Here is a 20,691-nt window from a genome sequence, read left to right as displayed (position 1 = left end):
AAGCTGAGAGTTTGTTGAGTTTGTACCTGTCAGTATCTCAGCAGAAATTACTATTCGTATGTTCTGAGTCAACAGTAACCCTACCAGTTATTAGGAGGGAACAAGCGCAAATGTTTTTATCAATCCTTACAGAATTTGCAGCTTTATTGTCAAGTTTCTCATATCTCTTCCCCAAACTGTCATCTGTGTCACCTTATAAATAACTCCTCATTTGTAACTTAGCTGATTAAACATCTTTACAATTGATGTCTAGGACTTTTGTTCCCTGCTTTCTTTGGTACATAAGACTTTGGAGTGTGACTCACGACTCATCAGTTGATGTTGTGATGCATTTTTAGAAACAAAGAATGCAACAGCAGATTTCCCTTAAGCAGCAGAAGTGGAAGTGAATACAAGAAAATTCAGATGTGCCTATCTTTGTGGCTGTTATTACAGTTGCATGTTATCTTGATTCTTGGAAGTATGTTACAACACCGGACATTTCAATGAGTTTGAATAGAATAGGTATAAACTATGTATGTGTCTTGCAGCAGAATTCTTACATTTTTATTATGTGGTAACTGCATTTCTCCCAGTTTTACGGTATGCACTCACTTTGCAGATAATACAATACTTAATATTTAGGCTTGTGTCTTACTTATTTTTGAAACAAGACAATGAGGAAAAAGCATCTTGGGCACACCACTTCACTTTTAGTACTCCATAATATTGTTATTTCTGATGACAATGTCTGGTTGGCTTACTTTGCTTTTTAATTTTAGCCATGTATAATCCTAGCCAAGCTGGCTATGTTCTACTTTATTTCCCTTAGTACATGCTTCTACCATGGTATACTTCAGTACACTTTAAAGTCAGCCTGTGCAGGGGCACCTGGCAGGCTCATTTGGAAGAGCATGTGACTCTTTTTTTTTTTTTTTTTTTTGACTCCTGATTTTATTATTCAATTTCTCTTTTCTATTTAAAGTAGTCTTCAGTGGTTGGGAAGCCTGGCCTCCCAAGACCAGAGTCAGTTGGAGCTGGTTGTTGTTGGAAGGGGTTGGGGTGGGGACAGGGAAGGGGGCAGGGAGACCCTGCTCTGTTGGCGGTCCTGGGTGGAGAAGACGAACTGCACTTCATAGAGCCTGGGGTGTGGTGGGAGGGGGATGAGGCAGGAGCAGCAAGCTGGGGAGATGGGACCCAGCTCAGTCCCCAGCTTCATTCTCTTCTAATGTTTCCCCACTGGAGGCATTCTCTGCAGTCTTGGAGACCTTCTTTTTTTGCTTTTTCTGGGTTTTCTGACTTGCAGAACTTTGGAGGAAGGCCTTCAGCTCTGCATCTTGGACCTCCATCTCAGACTTGTAGAGGTCAGGTTCAAAGGGACCACTGGTTATCCACATGGGGCCATTGGGCATGAGCAGGACTGTAAATATCAACTGGGCAACAGATTCACTCTCCTTCTCATAGAGAACATTAAATGGCTGCCACAGTTCATGTTTGGCGCACTCCACCACACCCATCCGGGCCTTCTTCTCATCTTCAAATGCTCTTACAGTAAATGGCATGGCATCAAAACACCTTTCAACCTCACTGAAGAAGGCACATGAAGTTTTCATTTTCAGGCCATACTGTTTAGAAGGGTCTCGTTTGTAAATGGTGGTTCTCTGTCCCATATCCTTGGCTTTGCCCTCTCCTGAGCTGACAAGAACATCCACGGCATATACTTCATGTACCTCAAATTCAGCTTTTTCATGGTCCTTCTTCTGCTGGTCTGTGGGATTCTTGATAATTGTTTTCTCTCCATCGATGACATGCTGCTTCAACTGATGAGACAACATACCTTGTATTGGTGTGCAATTAAACGAGTGGGCAACCTTGTTCCAGGCTTCTGTCACTTGTGTGTTCTGGTTTCCCGGTTTGACCAGGCGCAGGGCAGCTTCAGCACAAAGGCGAGCTGCCTTAATGACATCTGCTTTCCGCCCTGTTACTTGGGTCCCTTGAGCTACATCCACCACAAAAGTGTGAGCCACATTAGCGATGAAGCCATCCACATGGACCCCATGGTCAATTTTTACCAAGTCACCTTCCTTGAGAATATAGTCCCGGTCGCTCTTCAAAGGGGAGAAGTGACATACACAGTTATTTACTGAAATGCTGGTGGGAAAGGCAATACCTTTTTTCATTTCTTTTTCTCTCTTGAAATTTTTCCCTGTCTCTTCCATAATCATGGCATCACCTTTCTCACACAGGCTCAGTACCGACACACCTGAGCAGGATGCTTCCAACCAAAGACCCAAGTACCCCGTTAGCGATGTCGCCCCCCATCTTATACTTGGTCACGACCAGGTCCTCGGCAATAGTTTGCTCCTGCTGCTCGTCCTCGCCCGACATCTTCCCACCACCACCACCACCCCTGCAACCTCGATCGCCCTGAGCCGCCGCCTCTGCCTCCCTTCCAGCCGCAGGCTGGCCCCTTCCATCCGCGAGGAGAGCGCGAGCAAAAGCGCGAGCTAGCAGGGGAGCAGGCGGGCGGGCCGAGCATGACTCTTGATCTCGGGTTAGTTTGAGCTCTACACCGAGTGTAGAGATCACTTAAAAATAAATAAATAGGGGCGCCTGGGTGGCTCAGTGGGTTGAGCCTCTGCCTTTGGCTCGGGTCGTGATCCCAGGGTGCTGGGATTGAGCCCCGCGTCGGGCTCTCTGCTCGGCGGGAAGCCTGCTTCCTCCTCTCTCTCTGCCTGCCTCTCTGCCTACTTGTGATCTCTCTGTCAAATGGATAGATAAAATCTTAAAATAAATAAATAAATAAATAAATAAATAAATAAACAAACTTAAAAAAAAGTCAATCTGCACAAATAGATATTTTATGAAAAACAAGCGTCAGAATTATGTCCCAGTCACAGTTCCTTCAGAGTTGACTACTGTTGGTTTTTGGTATATCCCTCTAGACATATTTTGTGCGTATAATAAACTCGTGTGTATCTATACAGACAGATGTTTTAAAACACATACTGTTCTTGGGGTGCCTTCATGACTTAGTCTGTTAATGTCTGACTCTTGATTTCAGCTCAGGTCTCAATCTCAGACAAAGTGAGTGCATACCTGAGTTCAAGCCCCTTGGATTAAAAATACTAATAAATATGGGGCGCCTCAGTAGGTTAAAGCCTCTGCCTTCAGCTCGGGTCATGGTCTCAGGGTCCTGGGATCAAGCCCCATATCCGGCTTTCTGCTCAGCAGGGAGCCTGCTTCCCCTTCTCTCTCTGCCTGCTTGTGATCTCTCTCTTTCAAAATAAATAAATAAAATCTTAAAAAAATACTAATAAATAAATACATATATACGCTTCTGTACCTTGATTTACATTAGCTCAAATTTTGTTTTAATTTGGTCTTCTTTTTGAAATTCAGTTTTTAATTTGGTTGCTGATCTCACTAAGGTAATTGTATTACCTTAAAAAAATGTATATAAAAAATATATGTTTATAAAAAATAAAAAATAAAAAAATAAAAAAAATAAAAAAAAAATAAAAAAAAAAAAATGTTTATCTCTTGAAGAACATGTATTACCACATACGGTTTTCTCAGCTGGTTACAATTATAGATAAAAGGATTAACTGACTTTTTTTTTTTAACTATAAATCATGACCCTGTTGTTTTTGCTTTTTTAAAGGGATAGCTAAACATAATAAAAATTTAGTCATCTAAATAACTTTTTTACTAGGTTCCTGTGATCTGGCAAATACAGTACAGCCATGGAAGAATATCTATTTAGTTCATTTTAAATTTTGCTAAACAGCTTGGTTATTAGGGAATATTGTAGTACAAATTACACGGATTTAATAATTATTTAACAAATCTGCTTGCTAGTCAGAAATGTCTTGGTGGGGGTGCCTGGGTGGCTCAGTTGGTTGGGCATCTGCCTTCAGCTCAGCTCATGATCTCAGGGTCCTGGGGACAGGATCTGTGTCTAGTTCTCTGCTTAGTAGGGAGCCTGCCTGTGCTTGCTGCTCTGCCTACTTGTGCTCTCTATTTCTCTGTCAAATAAATAAATAAAATCTTAAAAAAAAAAAAAAAGGAATGTCTTGGTGCACTTTACGGTGTTCCTCAATTCTGCAGATTGTACCTTTAACATATTTGTGTTTACAGTGGGCACTCCTAGAATAGCTTTCATTTTGAAAAGTGTTGAGTGTATTCATTTTATTCTAAAAAGGGGAAAGGGAAAGGTGGTCTTTTCTTGTTCAATTAGAATATAATATTAGGGCACCTGGGTGGCTCAGTCAGTCGGTTGATCCTCTGCCTTTGGCTCAGATCATGATCTCAGGGTCTGGGGATTGAGCCCTGCATCAGGCTCCTTACTCAGTAGGGAGTCTCCTCTTCCCTCTCCTAGAATATAATATTGATCTGGAGGGGCAAAAAAGTAAACTATTTTCAGTAATTTAAGTGTATTGCCCTAGAGGCTTTAATTTTTTCACTGTTAAACCTGCCTTCCATTTGGCTGTGAAACATAATGGGCAGAAGGGTAGAACTGCCAATATTAATCATTATAATAACTACCATGAGTGACTACACTGGCTGTCACTTTGCTAGGAGCTTTAAGCTTTCATTCAGCTGTTAATTATGACAGTAATCCCATGAGGTCACCACTTTGCATTTAAGAAACTGGAGTTCAGAAAGTTTCAGAGATAATACATACAATTTGGATTAGGGTAAGTGGTTACCTATGGTTGGAAATCATACTTATATGATCTAAAAGCCATTAGTCTTTACTAAGTTGTTTCTCTGAAAAGATAAAGTTCTGATAGAACCATAATTTTTTCCTTGGTGAAGAGCATTTCATAGATCATTTTTGTTTAAACCATATAGTTGACAAAAGAAGTAGGTTTCACATGCAAAAGGTCATAGTCCTATTCTAGGACTCATAATAAGATGATTTTTCAAAAGAAACTCAGTAGGATTGTTTTGTTATAATGCAGTTGAATGATTTTACAGAAATCATGGTTTTAATTCTAAAACATGAGAGAAGCTGATTGCTGACTTAGAAGTGAGATCACACAGTATTTGTCTTTGTCTGACTTCACTTAGCATAATACCCTCAGGGTTCATCCATGTTGTTGCAAATGGCAAGATTCCATTTTTATGGCTGAATAGTATTCGTGTGTGTGTGCATGTACACACATTTTCTTTATCCATCATTCTTCAGTGAATACTTAGATTATTTCCATACCTTGGCTATCATAAACAATACTGCAGTGAACATGAGTGCATATATATTTTTGAGGTAGTATTTTTATTTTCTTCAGATAAATACCCAGAGATAGAATTGCTGGATCATACAGTATTTCTATGTTTAATTTTTTTTTCTATGTTTAATTTTTTGAGGAACCTCCATATTGTTTTCCACCGTGGCTGCACCAGTTTACATTGCCACCAACAGTGCACAGGGGTTCCCTTTTCTCCACATTCTTGCCAATACTTGTTATTTCTTATTTTCTTGATACTAGCCATTCCAGCAGGCGTAAAGTAATATCTCTTTGTGTTTTTAATTTGCATTTCCCCAATGATTAGTGATGTTGAGCATCTTTTCATGTGTCTGTGCCCATCTATATGTCATCTTTGGAACAATTTCTATTCAGATCTTCTGCCTATTTTTAAATTGGATTGTTTGGGGGTTTTTGCTATTGAGTTGTTTAGAGTTCTTTGTATAATTAATTTTAGATATTAACTGCTTATCAGATACATGATTTACAAATATTTTCTCCTATTCCATCAGTTATGTTTTCATTCTGCTGGTGGTTTCTTTTGCTGTACAGATTAGTTTGATATAATCCCACTTGTTTATTTTTGCTTTTGTTGCCATTACTTTTGGTGTCAGATCCAAAAAATCATCATCAAGACAAATGTCAGGGAGCTTATCACCTATGTTTTCTCCTGAGTTGTAGAATTTCAGATCTTATGTTCCAGTCTTTAATTCATTTTGAGTTAATTTTTGTGTATGCTGTAAGACAGAGGTTCATTTGCATTCTTTCACATTTGGCTGTCTATAGTTTTTCAAACAGCATTTATTGAAGAGACTGTCTTTTCCCCATTATGTATATACTTGGCTTCTTTGTTGTAAAGTAATTGACCATATATGCGTGGGTTTTTTCTGGGTGCCATAGTTTGTGGCATTCATCTACTGGTCTCTTTTTATGCCAGTACCATACTGTTATGATTACTGTAGCCTTGAAATATAACTTAAAATCAGGAAGTATGGTGCATCCAGCTTTTTCCTTCTTTCTCAAGATTGCTCTGGCTATTCAGAATTTTTTGTGGTTACAAATTTTAGGAAAATTTGTTCAATTTCTGTGAAAAAATAGGCACTAGAATTTCAATAGGGATTACATTGAATCTGTATGTTGGTTTGAGTCATATGGTTATTTTCACAATATTCTTCTAATCTAAAGCATTGAGTATTTTTTCATTTATTTGTGTGTTTCGTCAATTTCTATATTTTATCTGGACTTTCACTTTCTTGGTTGAATTTATTCCTAGGTGTTTTATTTTTCTGATACTGTTATAAATGGGATTGTTTTCTTAATGTCTCCATGATAGTTCATTATTAATATATACAGATTTTTGTGCATGATTTTATATCCTGTCACTTTACCGATTTTGCTTATTCTAACAGTTTTCTGGTGCAGTCTTTTTTTTTTTTTTTAAAGATTTCATTTATTTACTTGACAGAGAGAAATCACAAGTAGATGGAGAGGCAGGCAGAGAGAGAGAGAGGAAAGCAGGCTCCCCGCTGAGCAGAGAGCCCGATGCGGGCCATGATCCCAGGACCCTGAGATCATGACCCGAGCCGAAGGCAGAGGCCTAACCCACTGAGCCACCCAGGCGCCCTTCTGGTGGAGTCTTTATGGTTCTATATATAAAATACCATGTCATCTGCATTTAGTGATAGTTTTACTTCTTCACTTCCAATTTAAGTGCCTTTTTTTTTCTCTTCCCTAATTGCTCTCGCCAGGACTTCAATACTCTGTTGGTTAAAAGTGTCAAGAATGGGCATCTTCGTTTTGTTCCTGATTTTAGAGGAAAAAGCTTTCAGCTTTTCATTGTTGAATGTGATGTTAGCAAGGGACTTGTCATGTCTGGCCTTTATTACGTGGAGGGTACATTCTTTCTGTATTGCCTTTGTTGAGAGCTTTTACCATAAATGGATATTGAACTTTGTCACATGGGATTTCTGTCACATGATCATCTCTGTTGAGATGATCAGGTCATCTTTACCTTTCATTCTGTTTATATGGTTTATCACATCGATTGGTTTGTGGAGTTGAACCATCCTGACATACCTGAAATGAATCCCATTTGATCATGATCTATAATTTTTTAACATACTATTTAATTAGATTTGCTAATGTTTTGCTGAGGATTTTTGCATCCATGTTTATTGGAGTGTTGACCTCTAATTTTTTCTTGTGGTGTGCTTCTCTGGTTTTGGTATCACGGTAATACCAGCCTCATAAACTGAGTTTGGAATGTTCTGTCCTCTTCTATTTTTTGGAAGAGTTGAGGAGATTGGTATTAATTTTTCTTCAAACGTTCAGTAGAATTTACCAGTGATACCATCTTGTCCTGGACTTTTGTTTTTTTGGGGGAGATAATAATTGCTTCTTCGCAGAGATTGGCACCTAAAAAGTAGAGTTACCTTGATTTTGGTAATGAGCTATCAGTAAAAGGACTCTGATTTTATTTTATCAAATCTTATTTGTAATGATGGTTACTTAGTGAGATGTTTACCTGCATGGTTTGTGTATTTATTTTGTATGATGCTTTCGGACAAGGAATTGTATACACACACACACACACACACACACACACACACACCCCGATACACACACATCTCCACAGTTTAGGTGCAAGCATAAGAAAATGGGTTACTATGAAGAAGAGTAACATTGTCATAGCTTAAATGTTCTTCTTAGTGATTCTTGAAGTGTTAGGTTTTCTTTTTCTTTTTTAAAACAGTTTTATTTGTGGAATAACTATTATTACTAAAATACTTAAATGGTAGAATAGTAGATAGAAATTTAGAAAATCTGGAAAACAGGCAAGCAAGAGTAAGAAAAATACGTATTCCCTTCTACCAGGTATATACCTGTTTGTTCTTGTCCCCATTGAAAATTGTTGGAGAGTTTTCCTAATCTATAGTGAAACTTACAGTGGATTAATAATCATTTTTCATACTCTCCAAGGACGTCCCCTAATTCTTCCTTACCCACTTGTTTCTTAATCTTTACCCACTGTTTCCTTGAAATTGCCTCAGCCTATATAGTAAAGGTTTCATTTAAAGTTAGAGAGATACTTTCCTTCATTTTCAGCACTATCATACCCATACCTTTTGTAGCCATATGGGTGACAGCTGTTGAAATGAAGTGCAGACAGACCAAAGTTGAGGAAACAACTCGTTTTGTGGAACACATTCAGTTTCGGGTGGCTCTATAGAGTAGTAGTAGTCATTAGCTGAATAGAATTTGCAGCATGTGTGCACTTGACTTAGCCCATGCACGACTCCGCTGGCCCTGCTTGCTCTCCTTGCTGGTACCACAGCACAGCATGCCAAAAACAGTTAATTGTGTGCTGTGGGGTTTTTTCCTTTTTATATAAATATCTATGTTTTCAGCAAGGAAAACATTTTAGAAAACATAAGAGAAACAAAACTGTGCTTTGCAGAGTGGTATTAATAAGATATATGTGTATTAAAATTACAGTTGGACATCTAGTTTCTGGTGGAAGGATACTTGAGGATCCTTTTCTTTCACTGAACGAAAGCTTATTTATCACTCTATGTTATAGTGACATTGGGCTAATTCGGGAGCATTTCTTAAAACTTTGTGCCCCGCTGCTGGCATTTGTGTAGGAGGAAAATCAAAAACAGCTGTGTAGGCCCTGGCTGCTGCTAGGCGTATATGTGCAGGTACAAGTACGTGAAAAGAGAGATCTGGCCATTTCTGATGCTGGTTGCCTGTTCAAGCACTGCTGGTGAATTCCACAAGCTGCTCTTGTTAGTATTTGTCATCGGCAGATGGCAGTTTACTGACTGGGATAATCACGGGCTGAGTTCTCTAATGGCATCACTTATGTAGGCTTGCCCGATGGGAAATGGTCCTAATATATCCAAGTAATGATTTACTCTTGCTTCTAGGATAGCCATGCAGCTTTTACAAGCTAATTCAGAATATGTAATTGTACCAAGGTGTGTTTTTGTTTGTATTTTAAAGGGTGGCATCAGATGCTGCTCTTGTCCCCCTAGAACTGAATTGAAAGACGTTAACTACAGTTCCAAAATGGAATTTGTTGGGAAAGGTGAAGACATTCTTTTAGTAATAGAAAATAGGAGTTAGGTTTTAAAGGGAGACTTCCACAGTATTCTGTTTAACAAACGTGTTTCAATTCATATTATTAATCCTGAATTACGGATTGTTAGGTGAACTATGAATTGTTGAAGTTATTAAGTAATAAGAGATGAACAGAAGGAAAAGTTAGTATTTTGACGTCAGTTTCCTAAGTAAAAGTGCTGACATATGACGGCATAATTGTTTCCCAAGGCAACTAAATGGAAGTATATTTTCTAGTGAGTATTCACCCGAAGAGTTAAAAAACATTAATTTGAAAAGATATGTAGACCCCTTTGTTTATTACAGTATTATTTACAATGGCCAAATTATGGAAGCATCTCAAATGTCCATCTAAAGAAGAATGGATAAAGAAGATGTGGTATATGTGTGTATGTACACAAACACACACAGAAATCTTACTCAACCAAGAAAAAGAACAAAATCTTGTAAAATTCAACAACATGGATGGATCTAAAGGGTATAATGCTAAGTGGAATATGTCTATCAGAGAAAGACAAATATATGATTTCATCCATGTGCAATTAAAGAAACAAAACGGAAGAAAAGACAAACTAAAAAACTCTTAAATATAGAGAACAAACTCAATTACTAAAGGGGAGGTGGGTAGAGGAATGGGTGAAATAGGTGAAGGGAATTAAGAGTACCCTATCACAATGAGCACTAAGTAATGTATAGAATTGTTGAACCATTGTATTGTACACCTAAAGCTAATTTAACACTGTATGTTAACTACTAGAATTAAATAAAATAATTAAATTAATTTTAATTAATTAAAATAAAATACATTAAAGTTAAAATTTATAAAAAGAAGTATACTTTCAATCATGTGACTTCTAGAAAGTGGAAAAAGGTTTATATAAAAATTCTATATAAAATTTATAATATTGTAATTTTTCTTAATATTGTCCTTTATTTTATGTACCTCTCAGTTATTCTTGTGCTATAATAATCTATAAATCATTGCAACTCAGAAGTGTTAACTAATCACCTACAACACAATGGCTAACACTAAAAAGACTGACAGTACCAAATGTTGGCAAGGATATGGAGCAACCACTCATATATTCTTGGTGGGAGCCTAAAATGGTATGACCACTTTGAGAAAGATCTGGCAGTTGTGTGTGTGTGTGTGTGTGTGTGTGTGCGCGCGCGCTTAATATTTTATTTATTTATTATTTATTTATTTATTTGAGACAGTGAGTGTGAGTGGGAGAGAGAGGGAGAGAGAATCTGAAGCAGACTTTATGCTGAGCACAGAGATTGACATCGGGGTCTATACCATTACCAAGAGATCATGACCTGAACTAAAACCAAGAGTCAGACGTTTAACTGCTGAGCCACCCAGGTGCCCCACTGTGTGTTTATTTATTTAAGATTTTATTTATTTATTTGCCAGACAGAGAGCTTGATGTGGGGCTTGGTCCCAGGACCGTGGGATCATGACCTGGGCTGAAGGCAGAGACTTTAACCCACTGAGCCACCCAGGTGTCCCCCCACTGTGTGTTTAAATAAAACCAAGCATAGATGTATCTTGAGTCCCAAGTCTTCCACTCTCAAGTATTTACCCAAACATATGCTCATAGGAAGAATTGTACAAGAATATTCATAGAAGCTCTTATTCATAATCAAAAGCTGGACACAGCCCAGTTGTCCACCAATAAGTAGCATGATAAAGTGGGGGTACTGCTGAGGGATGAAAAGAACAGACTGCTAATATATACCCCAACTTGGATGCTGAATAAAAGAAGCCTTACACGAGAGTATGTACTCCATGTTTCCATATAGATGATATTCTAGAATAAGCAAAACTAATCTGTTATGGTAAAAAAAAAAATCAGGGTTGTGGTTAGGAAGGGTACATGAGGGAACTTTCTGAGGTGATGATTATGTCCCACATCTTAATAGAGGTTTGTGTTACATAGATGCATGCATTGGTTAGAAACTCAATGAATATATACTTTAAACAATGCACAGATATTAATTTTACCTCTAAAGAAAAAATACAAACAAATATCAAACTTCAGTTAATGATATGCATGCTGTAACATTTAGAAAGAGGCATACTGACTTCTGCATTATACTCTGAGGTACCTAAAAAGCTATGTTGGCGGGAAGGATGGGTAGATACGGGATAAAGCAAATACATCAAATGTTAATGGTGTATTTGTAAGATAAAGGCATTCACTGTAAAAAATGTTAAATTTAGAAAATTTTCATAATAAACTGTTGGAAAAATATTAATTGATATTGGAACTTTTTATGGCCTGTTTTTTCATGCATCATTAGTTATATAAACCTTATTTTGTTTCTCTTTGCTTCAATGATATTTATCTATATTTTTAATTATACTAAGTCATAGCCTTATTTGAGGAGTCAGGGTACAGAGAGGTAATTGTAGCTCATTAATACAGTTGTCTTTCTTTGGGATTATTGGAAGTTTTCCTTTTTTTTTTTTTTGAAACAAAAAGTGGGGAGCACCTGGGTGTTTCATTTGGTTAAGATTCTGACTCTTGGTTTCAGACTGGTCATGATCTTGGGGTTGTGGGATTGAGACCCACTTTGGGCTCCACGCAGGGCATGTAACCTCCTCTGGATTCTTTTTCTCCCTCTGCCTACCCCCCACCTCTGCCACAAAAAAAAAAAAAAAAAAGAAAAAAGAAAAGAAAAGAAAAAAGAAAAAAGTGGGACTGAGTGGCAATGTCTTTAAATAGATTATTATAAATTGAGTGGTTTCTCTGGGAATGTATTGCATGTTGCTTATATAATGCCTTTTTGGTTTTTTCTTTAATTGACGGGGTAGAGGGAAGGAGTGGTAAGAAGTTTCCCAAGTTCAGGTTCATACAGCCTGTGTGTCCAGAGGAAGCAAGAGAGAGAGAGTACTGAGTCCAGTCACCTGACTTTTTTTTTTTTAAAAGCCAATTTCAGTCAGATTTTGTCAGTTGCAGCTGGAAGAATCCTACAGAGATGATCATTCAGTTTGTATCTATAAGCAGTGTTGCTTAGGGGTTCTTTATGTAGTGAATGATCCTGCAGTTAGGCTTCTATGTCTCTATGCATATTTTGCTTGTGTGATGGTTGTCTGCTGGCTAGACTGGAAGTTCTTTGAGGGAAAAGACTGTCTTACTCCTGTTAAATACACTTTCCATTCTCATATAGATATGTAAACCTAGCCTAAATTGTTTCTCTCCTTTATATATCCTGGGTAATTTATCAGTAATTTTGAATTAATGATTGATTTTTAAAAATTATTGATCTTATCCTGTGTGCTAGTTGGTGTGTTTGGTGCTAAGACTGTAATGCTGAACAGAACACGAGCCCAGCACTCACAGAGCTTCCATTCTGTGGGGGAGACATATAAAATAATCATACAGATAAATAATTACTTTGATAAGTACTAAGAGGGAAACACAAGGGTGTTACAAGACCAGGTAACAGGGGTCTATCCTAGTCTTGGGTGCCACGTGAAACATTTTTTGTTTGTTTGTTTTAGACATCACATTTTAAAAAACAGGGAGTTGGTGCGCCTGGGTGGCTCAGTGGGTTAAAGCCTCTGCCTTTGGCTCAGGTCATGATCCCAGGGATTGAGCCCCACATTGGGCTCTCTGCTCCACAGGGAGCCTGCTTCCTCCCCTGTCTCTCTCTGTCTGCCTCTCTGCCTACTTGTGATTTCTCTCTCTCTGTCAAATAAATAAAATCTTTAAAAAAAAAAAACTAAAAACCAAAACCAAACCAAACCAAAACAACAACAACAAAAAACAAGAAGTTCTCTAGGAGAGGATAGTGGGAAAGAGTATTGCATACTACAGGCAGATGGAATATTTGCAAATTCCTTGCGCCAAAACAGGGCATGACACTTTAAAGGAACAAATAGAGAATCTGTGGAATGGAGAAGTGAAATCCATGAGGACTGTGCTAAGAAATAAAAGCTGGAGAGTGAAGTCCAGAGCAGAATTATGCAGAGTATAATGGGTAAGCCTTCATACTGGGTTAGGTGTGGGAGGTAAGGGAGAGGGCAGTATCAAAAGTCCCTTTGCGTTTCTGGCTTAAGTGCCTATATGGTGAGCCCATTCTCCAGTGGAGGACCAAATTTTGGTGGAAATGATTGTGGGTTTGATTCTGGGTCTGTTATGGTGTCTTTGAAACAACCAGGTATGTATTTTGTTATCATGCTATGAAGGATGTCACTTCCCCCAGATACTTTTCCTTTTGTGGCTCTTTATCTTATAGGTATAATATAATGTGGGAGTCTCTTCAGTCCTTACCTGCCTGCTAATCATTCCTGCTCTATACTGCTAGCATCTTAATTCAAGTTTTCTTTTTTCTCTCAGACTACTCTCATGGTTTTTTTTTTTTTTTTTTAACTGGACTCCCTCCATTCTTTCAGACTTCCCCTTAATTCTTGCTTCACAATATATCCAGAATAAGTGTTTGAAATTACAGATCTCATCTCATCATTGTCCTTCTTAGAACCCTTCAATACCTTCTTTTTGTTTATAGAACAAACATCCAAGTCCTTAACATTGTCCCCAGCACCTTGTGGATTACTCTTACCCCTGCAGATTTCCCAGGTTTTTCCTCATGCTCTCTAAGGACTTTTCAGTTGACCTTCCTCACATATCAGCTAAAACATCACATTCTCGGGGAAGCCTTACCTTGAACTTCCTTGTTGGGCTCCTCTAAAGATAGATCTTGTATTTTTATTGTTTTATATATATTTATGACACTGGCTAATTAAGACCTTTGTACTAGATTAAGATCGTGAGGGCAAGGACTGTCTGTTTAGCTCTCCACAGTAACCCTCTCCCCACCACAGTGCCTGGCATGCAGCCTATGACTAGCAAATGTTTGTTGAATGAATCATGAACTTTCTAGTACTTAATTTATGTACCTGTTATGTGCCATGTTAGTTAACTGATAGGGAAAAACAACGTAATGTGTTTTGCTTTTTAAAATACATTATGTTTTACTCTTAGGTTTTCTTAATTTGGACTGTTCCCATGGAAACAGCAACCAAGGCTGTTGGGGAGTTACTATAATACTCTGTAGGTGATATTTGCTGCTGCCATTGTTAACCAAGACACAAAAATTTGAATTTTTAGATGGAGGTGTATTGGGTTTGAGAACCAAAGTTTAAAAATTTAATTTGAGGGAGAGTTGTTAAATATTCACTTTTCCAGTACTCTTTTGAAGGTTTTCCTTTCCATTAAAATAGTTTGCTGCAGAGCTCTAGGAGTTGGGAAAGCATGAATGCTGTTCTGTTTCTGCTAGATAACTTTGTTGTTTGTTTTCATTCTACTGTCTATCACTTACTGATTTTCTTTCTTAATGAATCCTTTGTTAATAAGTAATACTAATAACCTTTACATAGTTAGAACATAATTATATTGTCTGTAACGTAAGTGAACCTCTCTTACTAGGCATCATAAGTTAGGATTGTTGGGGTGCCTGGGTGGCTCAGTCAGTTAAATGTCCACCTTGGACTCAGGGCCTGATCCCAGGATCCTGGAATTAGGACCTGAGCTGGGCTCCCTGCTCAGCAGGGAGTCTGTTTCTCCCTCTCACTCTGCCTCTCTGCCCACTTGAGCACGCTCTCTCTCTCAAATAAATAAAATCTTTGAAAAAAAATTAAAATAACATGAAGTTTCCTTTAATACCTTAAAGGCCCAGAGGAAAGCTGCAAGCATAGTTAAAGCATTTCTTTTTTTTTTTTTTTTTTAAAGATTTTATTTATTTATTTGACAGAGAGAAATTACAAGTACACTGAGAGGCAGGCAGAGAGAGAGAGAAGGAAGCAGGCTCCCTGCCGAGCAGAGAGCCCGATGCGGACCTCGATCCCAGGACCCTGAGATCACGACCTGAGCCGAAGGCAGCGGCTTAACCCACTGAGCCACCCAGGCGCCCTTAAAGCATTTCTTTATACACCCTTTCATAGATGAAGGTTGCAGTCAGAACTTTGTAAAAATTTTATGCCCCATGGCAAATATGAGTAAATGGTTTCCAAGAAACTTTTAGAGATTGAGGAACATCTCAAAAATTGAGATGCTGTACAGTTTTATGTTGATTTTGATACTGAATGCAGAAGCAAAAAGTTATTTGGATTTTGTGAGTTAAAAAGGAATGCTGATTTTGAAGGCCCCATTTTATCGTAGTAAATATAAAAATGAAAATGCAAATTTGTGGGAAATTCCCTTGAAACTGAAAATACAAGGCCTCCCTAGTATTTTGGCCCTTAAATACAAATAGCAATATCTGTTTTCTTCTGGAAGTTAGCTTCTACGATGCTAACTAACAACAGAAAATAAATAATTTCCCTCCGGGTCTATCATCCATTTATTTATATGAACATATATGAGTTTGTGCATATTTTGGCTTGTAGAACCTCTGCATATTTACTTTAAGTATATGTACTTAAAAAATTATGGGTTTGGAATCAGATTGCCTGATTTGAATCAGGCAACTAGTAACTGATTGAATCATGTTCAATCAGTTACTAGCTTTGGCATCTTGGGCAAGTTACTTAATGTTTCTTACTTTCAGCTTCCTCATCTGAAAAATGAGGTTGCTGCTGCTAACCATATCAAACTCATGGGGATTAAATCTGATAATTCCCCATCTCCGTTAATAGCATGCCTGATATATAGTAAGCCCTCAGTAAATATCGGCTATTATAACTCTCTCCTCAGTCATTCCTTTTTTATGTTAAAATTGCTCTCATGAGTTAAACCCTGTTTAATTTACACTGTCTCTTCATGGCATCAGTCATGTGGCTGTTGTCTAACAACAAAAATCCCAATATTTTGTCCTCTCCTCATGGTCTTGTTGTTTTCGCTTGTTCTTATTTTAGTTGCCTGCATCTCAAATCTTTTTCTGGCTACACTGTGTTTTTCCTTAGCTTACTGGGCATCAGTATTTCAGACAGGGTGGGCCATAGGTGTTGACCATAGCTGTGTTTTACTTTTAAACAGTGACGAGACTTCCTTCCTCCAAACTACCCACCCTCCCTGTCCCGTGCTGTGCTGGAAGGATTGAGCTGGAAGAAGCTTTGCTGGTTGTTTAGCCCAGTGCTTTTGTGCTGCAAAGCAGAAGGTTAGAGTCTGAGTCTACAGCTCTTCCAGATGATGGACATTTTTTTGTAAATCTTGCAAGATATTTTATTTCTCCACAGAGGATAAATCACAGAGTACAATAAAAAATGGGTTACTAAATTTGGGCTTTAGAAAATTTCAGGAAATTCTTATATTTATGATTGAGAAGCTAATCTTGAATTATAAGGTATGTAGTTGTATTTTGTTGGGAAATGTGAGGAAAATTCATGTGTAGCTCTTTTTTCTTCCATATATATCTGTGCTGGTTTTGATATGCTGACCCCTCGCCCTCTTGTTTCTCTCTTTATTATTTGAACATCCTGCAGTGTTGCTCAAATCCACCCCTCATTTGGTTGTTCCTACTCATTACATTCGTTCAAGTTCTCATTACCATTTATCTTTACCATTGCAGGAACTTTCTGTTTTGCCTTCCTGCATTATTGCCATACCTCCTAACCTGTACCAAATCTGCTGCCATAGATAATCCTATCCCCCCGCATGCAAACCTATTCACATCATTTTCCTCTAGCTATAATCTATCTAGTGATAGAGAATTGTCCTATTGATAATGGAAAAAACAGGAAGGCTGATGGATGCCTGATCATTTTTGAGGGGGAAAAATGCATATTTTGTTAGGGGAGGAAGGTCTGAATTCCTCTGTTAGAGACTCTCATGCCAGCAGGTTAAACTCTACAAAGAGGCATCTATCCATGCCTTATAGTACTGGGAGTATGGGAAAATCTCCTTGTTAAGTCTGGTCCACTCATATATCTTTCTTTGGCAGTATCTTAAATCAATTAAAGATTTGTTCCTTTAATATTTCATTTTGTCTTCCGTTATATACAAATGTCCTTAGAATAGGGTAGTATATTAATTTTCATAAATCTTATATAAACCAGTTTATTGAGATTTATTTCCTTAGATTTTGTTTAAGAAAGAAAAGGCAGGTAAGGGTAGAGAATGTAATACTGAAATATGAGAAGGGAAAGGACATAGATGAGGAGAGAAAAGATGAAGAAAATAAAATTTATGACCTAGCATTGATCTAAGGGCTGGCCTCATCTTTAACTTTAACATCCTTTCAGTGGGCCCATTCCTTTTCGCCATCTTTTCTATGAGAATTTGTTTTTAGAAATAAAGTTCATCTAGTTAAATAATGAATCTGTAAATTCTGTGAACTGGATACTTCAGTAGTCATGTAGATTAAAAGTCATCCTCACAATTCATAAGTACAAATAATTATATGTCATATTTGATTGGAAATATTTCTGATACTTTTATTTATTTTTTAATATAAATAAAATAACTATTATAAAATAAGATTTTATTTATTTATTTGACAGACGGAGATAACAAGTAGGCAGAGAGGCAGGCAGAGAGAGAGAGGAGGAAGCAGGCTCCCTTGCTGAGTGGAGAGCCCAATGCGATGCGGGGCTCCATCCCAGGACTCTGGGATCATGACCTGAGCTGAAGGCAGAGGCTTTAACCCACTGAACCACCCAGGGCCCTGAAAATATTTATTTTTGTGTAATGGATGTCTGGCCTGCTTTATGATTGTTCTCTAAGCCAAAGGATTTCCTTTTATGAGTATTTACCCTACATGTCTATCTGCTTTTTACATTCCAGTGAAATAAATTAAAATGAAGAGAATGTACATTGAAAACATTTTATCTGCTGAGAGCCACAAGTTCAAAAGAATTTTTCTTTTATTCCAGTTTTGATCAAATTTGTTCTTTTAAAAACTGTTGTTGTAAAAATATATATACACACACAGGTTGAAAATGGTGATATAAATGTATTCAGTTAATAGAGTTGTGGATTAGATACTCAATTTTATTTGCCTGGTTCCCAGCCTAGCACATACTGGGCACTCAGTAAATATTTATGGGGTATAATTTAATACATTAAAGATGCATGTAATTAATGTAATTAAAATTACATTAAAGTCTACAGTATAATATCTATGACCATGAAATTCTAAATCCATTCAGAAGCAATATCCTGACATAATATTTTGAAAGGATGAATAAATTTCTCAAAAGCCATTAATTTCCTTGTTTTCTGTATATTGGTAGAATTATTTAACTCAATAAAATAGGCAACCACCATTTTAACACCTCTGCATTTGAAAATCTGCCTCTCGTGCTTAACTGAATCTCTCAGTTTTATATATGTGTGTATTTTATTATTAAGAGTAGTTATAGTCAAAATTACAGGTATCCCTGCTTTTCAAAAATTTGTGTTCTGCCTCTCTGCTTTTTCAAAGGACCTATCTGTTTTCACTAATTGAAAGAAATCCAAAGAGGATTTTTGCTTTTACAAAGGAAGAAAAAAAAAAGACCCAAAAGCAAAAATAGCAGCCAGCATTTGTTGTGTGTTGAGCAGAGGCTGTGCACATCCGGACGGGCCACAGCAGCCCCACAGCCCTTCGGGGCGAGCTGAGCTCTCCATCTTGCCATCAAACCACCAAAGCTTTGAACTGTGTCTGTGAACATCTGTGTTTTGTCTCCATTTATTTTGTGCATCTTTTGGCAAGTTGTGTCCTAAGGTATGAGAAAAGCTTAAGAGATTTTTTGGGTCTGGGAATGCTCAGGAATCTTTCCATATAAATTAATAGTGATTGCTTCTTTGCTTTATGCCATTTCAATTTACAAAAGATTTCATTCATTGGAATGCTCTGCTCTCAGATAGTGGGGGAAACCTGTATTTGAAGAGGATTTGTGGGGAGGGAGCAAATTATGGGTCATTGGATTTCTGGTGGTAAGCAGATTTGGATGGGCACTAAATGAACTAGAATGGTCCAAGAATAGTAGTAGTAGGGGGTTGCAGTTATACCTGAGATATAAAGAAGCTGAAAAGTTAGAGTACAGGATTCTAATCCTGTAAGATTATAGGATTATAGGCAGAGAATAACTGGGTTTACTTGTTTTGAGTTTATCAAAGACTGTTAGATTATTAATCTCTTCATTGGGATGGACAGGGTCAAAATAGGATGACCCCTTGGTCCTTGGGACTTTCTCACAGATAGAATTCTACAGGCTAGTAAGACCTTTTTGTGCAAAAGATTAGATACAACGGAATAAACTCTCTTTGTACTCTTATGAGTGATAGCCTTAAAAATAAAAGTTACTTCAATAGCAAAAATGAGTTTACTTGGGAATAGCAGAAAATTTCGATTTAAGACATGCAAGGTTTGTCACGCAATAGGCAAGCCCCACAAAGAGGAGGAATGTTATTTTATGGAGAAGAAGGAGGAAGTTGGGAGGGGTTGTTTTGAACAAAAGTGCCTTTGAGAAAAACAAGAGTTCAGGGTGGTGATAATTTCTCATTGGTTGAGTTGCCAGGGGCAGCTGATTCCTCCTAGGAGATACAATGTCCATCTTTTCCTGTTGGGGCCTGTAATTAATGAGTCTTTCCTGTTAAGGATTCTTCTGTTGCAGTCTGTAATTGATTGTTCTTCCTGTAATTGACTGTTGAGTGGGATGGCTCCTACTTCTAGCCTCCCAGTTCCATTTTGTGAACTTTCCCTTCTTTAATTCCCCCAGGTGTTTGGCCGAACTCTGGGCCTCCACAGTTCTTTATCCTTGGAGGCATGGAAGGATAGGTCCTATTCAGATCTCACATGCCTGGCTTCACTGGGGTGGCTGTCTCTGAGTGAGCGCATTTACAGAAATAGGGAGCTTCCTGTAATACAAGTTGCTGTTTTTATTTGATCCCCTTTCTCTGGAATCCTCATGATCTAACTACCCCTTTTTAATACTGCCTTGGGATACGTTATTGAAATCCTCACTTTTAAGAAAGTTTAATCTAGACTTTTATATTTAGCATACAGAAAGAAATAATAATGTCAAAGAGATCCTGAAGATCTTTATACTCTATCCGTGTCATGCTCCTACCATTGAATGGTAGGAACTTGCTAAGAAGCTAGAGACCTGTCCTCACATGCCCCATCCCTATGTAGGTCCCCTTTTCTTTCTTCCCCTTCTTCATTTATCAATTTCACACACTATTTTGTTAATTTGGAGAGTATGTATTACTTCTTAAATTAACAAATGAACTTGTTTTTTTTTTTTTAAGATTTTATTTATTTATTTGACAGACAGAGATCACAAGCAGGCAGAGAGGCAGGCAGAGAGAGAGGAGGAAGCAGGCTCCCTGCTGAGCAAAGAGCCCAATGTGGGGCTCAATCCCAGGATCCCAGGATCATGACCTGAGCCGAAGGCTGAGGCTTT

At 37.8% G+C, this 20,691-nt stretch overlaps 2 protein-coding genes across 2 annotated transcripts in view; one reads left to right on the top strand and one right to left on the bottom strand.

Annotated features, from left to right (window-relative positions):
• Positions 1-902: 902 nt before the first annotated feature.
• LOC131813982 (proliferation-associated protein 2G4-like) lies at positions 903-2,434 on the bottom strand. Its single transcript, XM_059144556.1, is given in 2 exon segments — positions 903-2,258; positions 2,260-2,434. Coding segments are annotated over 2 exon segments (1,185 nt in total). The 5' UTR covers positions 2,368-2,434; the 3' UTR covers positions 903-1,181.
• Positions 2,435-15,898: 13,464 nt separating this feature from the next.
• Positions 15,899-20,691, top strand: part of LOC131814096 (ligand of Numb protein X 2-like) — a 51,935-nt gene continuing 47,142 nt past the window's right edge. Inside the window, 1 exon segment of the mRNA XM_059144787.1 lies at positions 15,899-19,007. The gene's annotated coding sequence lies outside the window, so the exon portion shown is untranslated.

This window comes from Mustela lutreola, chromosome 13 (genome assembly GCF_030435805.1).
Source record: "Mustela lutreola isolate mMusLut2 chromosome 13, mMusLut2.pri, whole genome shotgun sequence".
NCBI lineage: Eukaryota > Metazoa > Chordata > Mammalia > Carnivora > Mustelidae > Mustela > Mustela lutreola.
This window is presented reverse-complemented; position numbering and strand designations above follow the sequence as displayed.